This window comes from Laccaria bicolor, genomic scaffold, assembly GCF_000143565.1.
Source record: "Laccaria bicolor S238N-H82 LACBIscaffold_44 genomic scaffold, whole genome shotgun sequence".
Classification (NCBI taxonomy): Eukaryota; Fungi; Basidiomycota; class Agaricomycetes; order Agaricales; family Hydnangiaceae; genus Laccaria; species Laccaria bicolor.
In genome coordinates, this window is record NW_001889915.1 from 91613 (window position 1) to 101995 (window position 10383).

General features: G+C 46.8%; 4 protein-coding genes across 4 annotated transcripts; 1 reads left to right on the forward strand and 3 right to left on the reverse strand.

Annotated features, from left to right (window-relative positions):
• Window positions 1–394: 394 nt before the first annotated feature.
• LACBIDRAFT_332746 (uncharacterized protein) lies at window positions 395–961 on the reverse strand (the record flags this gene model as incomplete). Its single annotated transcript, XM_001887349.1, has 2 exons — window positions 395–426; window positions 487–961. 2 exons carry the CDS (start codon window positions 959–961, stop codon window positions 395–397), a joined length of 507 nt encoding a protein of 168 aa, XP_001887384.1.
• A 365-nt stretch (window positions 962–1326) lies between these two features.
• LACBIDRAFT_310153 (uncharacterized protein) lies at window positions 1327–1485 on the reverse strand (the record flags this gene model as incomplete). The annotated part of the gene is made up of 1 exon (XM_001887350.1): window positions 1327–1485. One exon carries the CDS (start codon window positions 1483–1485, stop codon window positions 1327–1329), a length of 159 nt encoding a protein of 52 aa, XP_001887385.1.
• A 4397-nt stretch (window positions 1486–5882) lies between these two features.
• On the reverse strand, window positions 5883–6721 carry LACBIDRAFT_332747 (uncharacterized protein; the record flags this gene model as incomplete). Its single annotated transcript, XM_001887351.1, has 2 exons — window positions 5883–6539; window positions 6713–6721. The coding sequence occupies 2 exons, from the start codon at window positions 6719–6721 to the stop codon at window positions 5883–5885; spliced, it is 666 nt and encodes a 221-aa protein (XP_001887386.1).
• A 1250-nt stretch (window positions 6722–7971) lies between these two features.
• LACBIDRAFT_332748 (uncharacterized protein) lies at window positions 7972–9214 on the forward strand (the record flags this gene model as incomplete). Its single annotated transcript, XM_001887287.1, has 4 exons — window positions 7972–7975; window positions 8007–8432; window positions 8484–8647; window positions 8687–9214. 4 exons carry the CDS (start codon window positions 7972–7974, stop codon window positions 9212–9214), a joined length of 1122 nt encoding a protein of 373 aa, XP_001887322.1.
• Between the last annotated feature and the right edge of the window lie 1169 nt (window positions 9215–10383).

Here is a 10383-nt window from a genome sequence, read left to right on the forward strand (position 1 = left end):
CGCGAGCTCCCCTGGGCTCGTCATTGCTTGTGTCCGTTCAGGCGGTCGTTTTCGTTGGCGGGCAGTCACCTTCGTTTGTGGGCGGTTGTAAACGTTTGTGGGCGGTTGTAAACGTTTGTGGGCGGTTGTAAACGTTTGTGGGCGGGTCGCCCTCGTCTCGTTCGTGGGCGCTCGTGGACGTTCGCGCGGGTGGTCGTGGACGTTGGTGGGAGCTCGTGGTCGTTGGTGGGTGCTCATGGTCGTTGGTGGGCGCTTGCAGTCGTTGGTGGTCATCCGTGGGCGTTCATCTTCGTCCGTGGTCCACCACCCACACCTTCATCCATTGTCGTCTTCATTTTTAGGGCAGTCATTGTGGTCTGCCAGGCAAAACAAAGATGACGAACGACGACATCGGTCATTGTTCGTCATCTGGTTGCCACGTCGCAGCTAGCGACGTGGCACCTCATTGGTGTCAGAAGGGAAAAAGCTGGGGTGGTGACTGCTTACCAGGCTGGGTACGGCACAACCTCGTCACTGTCGTCCTCGCCTGCCGTCGATCTCCTTCAATGTTGTGTGTTTGCTGGGGGTTGGTGACGTGGCGCTGCCGCGTCGTTCTTGTGGTGCCGGGGTGGTTGTAGTTGTTCCGTGATGACGTTGTGTGTCGTGCGCCGTCAGCATCCTTGTTGTGTTGTGGTGGGTGCGCCATGGGCGTGTGTGTCGACTTTCGTGGGTGCTGGTCGTCGATTTTCGTGGGCGGTGGCCATTTGTGTGTTGTTTGTTGGGCGGTCGTTGTCGGTTTGGGCAGCCAGGGTTCTTTGCAGTGGTGGGTTGCGTGACCTGGCATGACGGCGACGTGGTGGTGAAGTGGAGTCGTTGGCGTTGACGGAGTGGTGGTGAAGTTGTGGGTTGAAGAGAAAAGGAACGTCACAGAGTCCCAACAGATGAACAATGTCACAGAGTCACACTCTGTGACATTGTTCATTTGTAGACGTAGACGTTGAAGTTCAAGATCATGCTCTGATCATGCTCACTAAGATTCTGAGACTACAAAAGTTTGTAGTCTCAAAAAGCTGGTATTATAAAATTTTATAATGAAAAAATTGAACAGTACAAGCTTTTGTAATGAAAAAAGAGGAGACTACAATTTTTGTAGTCTCAAAAAGCTGGTACTACAAAACTTTGTAATGATAAAAGAAGATAATACAATTTTTTGTAGTTTTTGTAGTCCCAAACAGTAACTACAAAATTTTGGTAGTCCTGAAAAGTAGACACTACAAAGTTTTCTCGGTCCAAAGAGCAGACAGTTTAATACTCTGGGTTCATTCTTCAGGAAACAGTTGCGAGAAACTAATGACAAAAAGAATGACACAATGGTTTAACGTTGATGGTCAGAAGCCATTCCACGATGCGGATACAGGCAAGATGATCCCTAGAATGCTGAATACATTCATTGTACATTTCATTTGGGACAAGGGGATCACAGAGCTCGCACAACGAGAGTTTCATCACCCACCCGAGAACATGCGGATTGTCAATGGTGTCTAATGTATAATAGCCGCAGCCGATCCGTAATTTCAGTTCGGAAACTGAGTTGTCACCAGGAACACAAGAAGATTCCTTCCTGTGAACTTGGCATTGGTCATGGTGCCCAATTTATTGTGTTGTAGTTCGAAGCTAATCGAACCCGTTCCCGGCGGCGGCCTAGTAATCCTTAACAGTACCCCTCCTGCAATTTGAACCCTGGAAGCAGCAATTTTATGAAATACTTTCATGTAATATACATAACTGTGGGGACAGATTTCTCATTAGGTACAAATCTCTGTAATGAATACAAAGTTACTTAATAGACTACAAATTTAATCAGAAACAGTGTTACAGGAGCATGAACTTGAACATTTGAATGTCGATGTATACTGCAAGGTCACATGTTGTGACTTGTGATGTCACTTCTCCTTACTCACCATCGCCTCCTCGTCGCCCACAACCAACATGGCCACAATGTGACACGACCACAACAACGATGATTTCGTTGTTGTCATTACCTGGTGAGCACACACACCCATCTCCCCCCTCTTTCGTTTCTGACAACAATGCCAGGTGCCACGTCGCAACAGCGACATGGCAACGAAACGACGAACGACGACATTTTGTCGTTCGTCGTTTTGCCCGTCCTTCATCCTGAACCAACAACAACCATGCCATGTCAGCATGTTAGGACGACCACAACCGCCCAAAACGATAACAACAAGCTACACCAACCAGGGAACGACGACGAGCGCCCACGCAAAATGACGTCCGGCGCATGCCACCTCCGCCCACGGAAACGACAGCGCCCACGGAAACGATGACCGCCGCCCACGGGAACGACGACCACCGCCCACGGGAACGACGACCACCGCCCACGGGAACGACGACCACCGCCCATGAGAACGACGACCAGTGTGCGCCGACGAAAACGACGACTGTGCACCCCACATCCCCAGGGCCACGAACAACCCAGCGAGGGTGCTGGGCCACGACGCAGACCGATGAGGGACGACGACGATAACGTCGTCATCATTGTTGTTATATTTTCATTCGGTGAGCCCTCCTCCCACACTGCCCACTTCCCCCCTCCCTCTCTGGTCTGTCACCTCCTTCCTCCCTTCCTCCCTCCCTCCCTCCTTTCCTCCTTTCCTCCCCCTCCCTGCCTACCCACCTCCTTCCTCCCTCCCTCCCTCCCTGCATACCACCTTCCTCCCTCCATCATCTGTTACTGCCACCTCCCTCCCCCCCTTCATCATTCCCTACCAACACCTCCCCTGTCTGCCACTCCCTCCCCTCCTGCCATTGCCTGCCACCCCTCCCCCCACCTTGCCTATAACCCCTTTCCCTCCCTCCTCCTTCATTGCCTATAACTACTTTTTCCCCCCTCCCTCATTGCTCATTGCCTACAACCCCTCCCCTCCCACATTGCCTACAACTCCTCCCCTCCCTCATTGCCTACCACTCCTTTCCTCCCTCATTGCCCACCCCCCCCTCTCTCTCTCTCTTCCCCTCCTTTCCTCTGCCTCTGTTTAATAGTCAATACTGTGGTGTAAATTTATGTAGTTAGATTCAATAAATTGCAGCTTTGTCTTGTGAAATCTTCTTGTGAAATCTAAAGATACATCTCCAAATTATATATCCTGGATATATTCTGTAATTATGGGCAAGGATGACATATATTCATGATCCTGTTCATGATATAGATCAAAAATATCCTGGTTCAAGATATAGTTCAAAAATATATCTTGATCAGAATGTAGTTGGAAAATATAGGATATAGCACTTCAGTCACCCACTAACAACTGACTATTAGTCTTGCAAACTCCATGAATACTATGGGACTAAATGTCAGGGTGTATATCTATATTGTATATATCCTGGGGCTTGTATATCTCCACTTTTACATGAATATATTTTGACGTCCAATGTCACACCTAATATATTTCTAGTGTGTCACACACCCCAAAATATATTTCTTCACTGAGATGGACACCAAATATATTTCTTATGCCTGGACCCTGAATTGTGACTGTCACACTGTAGAAATATATTTCTGGTCTGGGACGGACTTAGGATATATTTTGCAGCTGGGGTTGACCAAGGATATATTTCTTCAGCCACTAGGGGCGTCTGGGGTCCCAGTTTCTAAAAAAAAACTTGTGATTTTCTGTAATGTGGGACATATATTCCAGATGATATTTCTACTATTTTTAGGGTTTTAGCCACCATCTGGAGCTGTGTTTCCTTGACTGTTTGTAGGATATACATAGACCATTAGCATGGCTTCCATGAAGGCTGCAACAGTCTAACTGTCCATTTTTTTCTTATAGCACTTGAATATTGTGGATAAGAAAAAACCCCTTTGCATGGGAGGACTATGACTGGGGGAATAAACATCATAGATCAAAACCATGTTCAGCAATGAACATGATTAATCCAAACCATTCAAGTTGGAGGACTATGACTTGAGCAATGAACATTCTAGATCAACAGAACTGGTCAAGTTGGAGGGCTTTGACTTGGACCATGAACATCATAGCTCAATGGCTATGTCTTAGACAATGAACAAGATCAACCATTGAAGTTGGAGGACTATGACTTGGGCAATGATCATTATAGATCAAAATCATTCAAGTTGGAGGACTATTATATGTTTACATATACTTATAAGAAACATGGGAATCATGCTGTGACACTAGGTGACAGGATAGCAGAATGAGGTAAAGGCACAGGCGATGCAGATGGATGCACAAGATTGGAGTGCAAGTTGGCTGAGGAGGTGTTGGGAGTGGTTCCAACTTGAGGGGATCCATGTGAGGTTTGGAATGTGTGCAGAGGTGTCGTGCATTGCTTATATTGAAGGCAAGGAGGAAGAGGGAGTAGGGGTGGCTGCAATATAGAGTTGGGGACCAGGCAGGCTTGCCTGCTGCTAAATAAAGCCTGTGATAGTAATGGAGACTAGGTGGGTGAAATGACTACACAGCCACAAACATGGCAACTTTTTGCAGGCCCCTGAAGCTCATGCCATTTCTTGTCTGCAACTTGCAAGTCTGTCTGTATATTCTAAACCAATGTGATATTGATGTACTACATTGATTGGGGTAGCCTAGTTAAATATTTGCACCTAGAGAAAAGCAATGCTGGACACAAGTGTGGTGTTCCATTTCAGCCTGAGTAACACTTGGAACTAGAGTGACTAGGGCATTATCAAAGTCTACTTGTGAGACAGCCACCAGTAAGTCATCAGGTGCTGCAAGTTCAGACAGAAAATATTGCGGGGTCATTGGATAGGGATGTTGACCCAAACTTTCTGGTACTTTGTTCATGTCAGCTGAGAGAAGTATGTCAATAATAAAAGTGCAAAAAACTTCTGCATTGACCTACCTATCTTGGACTCCAAAAAGTCCACTTTGCGTAACATTGCATTGAGCATTGCATCTGAGCAAAGAACATAGAAATCAGCCCCGGTGTAGTTAAAGGGGCACTGCTCCGCAACACGACCCAAGTCTATGTCTTGATCAAGTCGAAAGTTCCTTGTCAGGGCTTCAAGAATATTGACCTGGGCTTGGTGGGACTTGCTCACACCCAGATAGAGCAGACAATCAAATCTATACTCATTATTCATGTGCTCAAGAAGAGTCAAGAAAAGATTGGAGACGAACCTTCCAGGTTGTAAGAGGGCAGGATTGAGGTGATCACTTATGCATCTATTTTTAGATGAGTTCTCCTTTCTATGAGGCTCTTGTCTCAACAGCTCACTCTCTAAGCCACATAAGTTTTCACTCAGCATTAGAACAGCTCTCGCAATAACAGCTGACTCTATCTATGTAGTATTACTGTTATCTTTTTCATCACCCACCTCCTTGTATTGTATACTATGTAGCACTTGTGTATTGTTATACCTCTAATAAAAATGGCAGCATGCACCCAATTTCTGACTTTTGGCTATTTCCTCTCAAATCCTTCTCAAACTGCCTCTGCAAATGTCCACAAGCCCAGATGTCATTGGCATTGTATAAAATTATGGTCAGTGTATGGTGGATATGCATTTTCTTTACACATCTTCTTGGTATATATATTTGCAAAAATATATCCACAGTAAATATCCACTCCCCTTGAACTGTGTGAGACTATCATCCTTGCATATATCATAGAATATATCCAAATGACAGTATATATACTTAGAAGATATATCTGAAGTTATATATCCAAGTAACAGTACATATACACTTTACACATCGTCTTGATATATATTTGCAAAAATATCCATAGTATATATCCAAGAACAGTGCGGATATATTCATGTGTAGAATTCAGGAGAGAAAGGCACAGTTTATTCAATATAACTACATAATGTTACATTACTACATTAAATACTAAATAAAGGAAAGGGGGAGGGAATGAGGGAGGGAGGGAGGTTGTAGGCAGTGAGGAAGAGGGGTGGGGGTGGTGGCCAATGAGGGAGAGGGGAGAGGGGTGGTGGCCAATGAGGAAGAAGGGAAAGGGGTGGTAGGCAATGAGGGAGGGGGAAAGGGGTGGTGGGCAATGAGGGAGGGAAGAAGGGGGTGTAGGTAAAGAGGGAGAGGGGGAGGGGTGGTAGGCAGTGAAGGAGAGGGGTGGTGGGCAGTAGGTAGAGGGGCAGGGGGTGGTGGGCAGTGAGGTAGAGGGGAAGGGGTGGTGGGCAGTGAGGGTGGGCTATTGAGCCTCGTCGACGGGTGTGGGTGGTGGGCGCTCATAGCGTCTTCGTTGTCGCCATCCGTCGTTTGTAGGCCCTCGTCGTCGTCGTCCGTCGTTTGCACGCCCCCGTCATCGTCGTGGTCCGTCGTTTGCATGCCTGGCTCCTCGTCGTCGTCCTCCGTCGTTTGCACGCCCTGCTCCTCGTCATCGTCCATCCTTTGTACACCCTCCTTCTCCTCGTCGTCCGTACGCTGTCGTTGTCGTTGTCGTCCGTACGTTGTTGTTGTTGTTGTCCGTACGCCATCATTGTCGTTGTTCGTCGTCTGTACGCCGTCGTTGTTGTCGTCATCCGTCGTCTGTACGCCATCGTCGTTGTCTGTGTCTTTCGCCCTCCAGTGTCCTCGTCACTGGGGACGCTTCGCGTCATGGCATGGTGATGTGGGGTACTAGCCGTCAATCGCCAGTTGGCAGTCGACGGTTGTGGTGTTGTGTTAGTTACGTGTGTGGTAGTAAACGTGGGGGGGCTTACCGTATCCATTATATACTGTCAACGACGACGACGTGATCGTCGTCGTCGTCTGTCTGTGTCGCATAGTGCCACGTCGCAGACTGCGACGTGGCCCTGCTGGCTCGTGAGGTCGTTCGTGGCTTTAGGGCCATCGTGTGAGCCGCTCATGGGCGCTGGTGGTCGATCGTCCTGGGTGCTGGTCGTCGTTTGCCCGTTGTTGTTTCCGTTGAGTGGGGTTGGCGTGGTTGCTAGGCGGCCATGGCCGTTTGTTGGGTGTTGGTCATCGTTTGCTGGTTGTTTTTGTCGCGTGTGTGGTTGTTATCGTTTTTGGGCGAGTGGGGTTGTTTGCGGTGGTGGGGGTTCCGTTACCTGGCATGGTGGCGGCGTGGTGGTGGGGTGGATGTGGGTGTTGACGTTGGAAAGATGTAACGTCAGTAAGTCACAGTGTGTGACGTTGTTCAAACTCACCCGCACGCCCAAATTTTAATCTGTAGTGCCCACTATTTCTATTCAAATTCTGTAGTGTCCATTATTAAATTTTGTAGTATCCTATTTCTCATTTCACAACCTTGTAATGTCCACTTTGTGGGAATACAAAAGCTTGTAGAGTCCAGTTCTTGGGACTATCAAAGTTTGCAGTATGCTTGTAGTGTTTGCTTTTTGGGACTATACAAAAATTTGTAGTGTCCTCTTTTTCATTACAAGAGTTTGTCCTGTCCACTTTTATTACAGAAATTTGTAGTATCCTCTTTTTAAGAGTACAAAATTTTGTAGTGCCTGATTTCTTTTACCACAAAAGTTTGTATTGTCCGCTTTTTCATTACAAAATTTTGTAATGTTCACTTTTTGGGACTACAAGAATTTGTAGTCTCCTCTTTTTTCATTACCCGGTTTTTCATTACAAAATTTTGTAGTACCAGCCTTTTGAGACATTTTTTATTACAAAATGTTGTAGTGTTCGCTTTTTGGGACTACAAAAATTTGTAGTCTCCACCTTTTTTCATTACAAAGTTTGTACTGTCCACTTTTTCATTACAAAATTTTGTAGGACCTGCTGTTTGAGTTTTTAGTGTCCCCTTCTTCAGACTACAAAAGTGTGTACTGGTATCTTGTGGACTCTGAGGACATTGGGAGGTGGGGCTGCTTGTACTAAAAGAAATGTATCTAAATATAAAAAGAAAAGAAGTAGATGAAAGTGGTACACTAAACGGTATGTGTCTAAACATAGAGAAAGAAAGGTCATACAATATGAAGTCATACATTACAGATTTGGGTGTCTTATGTGTGAGTTTAACACGCTGTGACTTAGTCACAGTGACGTTACTTCTTTCCTCTCCACAACCACCACACGTCAACGTCAACGTCAACGCCAACGCTCCACCCCACCACCACGCCGCCGCCATGCCAGGTCTCGCAACCCCTGCTGCCGCTAACAACCCCACCCGCTCAAAACTGACAACAACCACACATGCAACAAAAACAACCAGCAAACGACGATCAAGGCCCAACAAACGACCACGACCCCCTAGCAACAACGACAACCCCAATCAACGGAAACCACGACCGGCAAACGACGACCAGCGCCCAGGACGCCCACGAAAATCGACGAGCGGTGCACACCACGGCCCCCAAACCACGAACGACCCCATGAGCCAGCTGGGTTACGTCGCAGTCGGCGACGTGGCAACTACGCGACACAGACAGACGACGACGACGTCGTCGTCAGTATATATTGGGTACAGTAAGTCTCTCCACCTCTATGACCACCCACGTAACTAACACAACACCACAGCCGTCGACCGCCCACTGGCGATTGACAGACAGCACCCCCCACATCACCATGCCACCCCTCCCCAAAGGAAGGGGCATGCCGCCCGGCAGTGGCCACCTCACGACGCGAAACGACGCCAGGCAGGACAGACCCCAATCAACGGCGTGATGATGGTGTCGAAAGACGTATGACGACGACGTCGACAAGGGCTTTACAAACGACAGATGATGACGAGAGCGAACAGACGACGGACAACGACGAGGGCGTACGAACCAGGGACGACGACGAGAGCAAATGGACGACGACGAGAGCGAACGGACGACGACGAGGGCGTACAAATGACTGACGACAACGACAACGAGGGACTACAAACGACGCACGGCGACGACGAAGACGCGATGAGCGCCCACCACCCACACACGGCGACGAGGCTCAATACCCCACCCCCACCTTCACCCCCCCATCTCTCACTGCCCACCAACCCCCTCCCCTCCTTCACTAACCACTTCCTCCCCTTTACTGCCCATCACCCCCTCACCTTCACTGCCTACCACCCCTCTCCTTCACTGCCTACCACCCCTCCCCCCTTCCCTGATTGCCCACCACCCCTCTCCCCTCCCTCATTGCCCACCACCCCTCTCCCCTCCCTCATTGCCCACCACCCCTCTCCCCTCCCTCATTGCCCACTACCCCCACCCCTTTTCCTCACTGCCTACCACCTCCCTCCCTCACTCCCCCTTCCCTTTATTTAATATTTGATGTAGTAATGTAACTTTATGTAGTTATATTGAATAAACTGTGTCTTTCTGTTACATAAATCTACTAAGTATATGTACACTGTTACTTGGATATATCTGTGGTTTTTACTGTGGATATATGTATCTTTGCAAATATATAAATGAAGAGGATGTGTAAAGTGTATATGTACTTTTACTTGGATATATAACTTCAGATATATCTTCCAAGTATATACTGTGGTTTGGATATATTCTGTGATTATATGCAAGGATGATAATTTCACACAGTTCATGGGAAGTGGAAATTCACTGTGGATATATTTTTGCAAATATATATATCAAGAAGATGTGTGAAGAAAATACATATCACAATATATTGGCAGTAATTTTATACAGTACCAATGACAACTGGGCTTGTGCACATTTGCTGAGGCCATTTGAGAAGGAGTTGAGAGAAAATGGCCAAAAATCAGAAATCAGAACATGAGAAATTGGGTGCAGCATGCACCTGATTCTGGCCATTTCCATTAGAGGTATGACAATACATGAGTTCTACATAGCATATAATATAAGGAAGTGGGTGACAAAAAAGATGACAGTAATACTATGTAGATAGAGTAAACTGTTATTGTGAGAGCCCTTCTGATGGTGAGTGAAGACTTACCTGGCTGAGGGAGCGAGCTGTTGAGACAAGAGCCTTATAAGGTAGCGGACAGCCATACCTCGCTAATGTCACACGATCCATCCCAAAACAGTCATTTTTGACAGAAACACTTCTCAAATATTTACCATGCAGGATTTAGCAAATTGAGCCAGAACATTTTGTAGAGAATGCTATCAAATGAGCAACTACCAATTTTCTTGGTGGAAAATTAAGATCTTGAGGAGTTTTGAAATTGGTGTTGCATATGGTAGCACATTACATGAATCAAAGCACACTCTGTGAAATCCATATAATTGAAACTCCTCCTTCAGATTTTCAAATCAAGTTCTGAAAACTTGCAAAAGCAACCCTGAATACCAATTCACTTAAAATGTTCAGCTCAATTTTGCAGCAGTACACATTGCTCTTCCATTATTGTCTACTTTGTAGAAAGTTGCCCAATTAGGACAGCTCATGTGATGTTAGTGAGGTATGGCTGTCCGCTACCTTGAAAGGAGAGACAAGAGCCTATAGAAAGGAG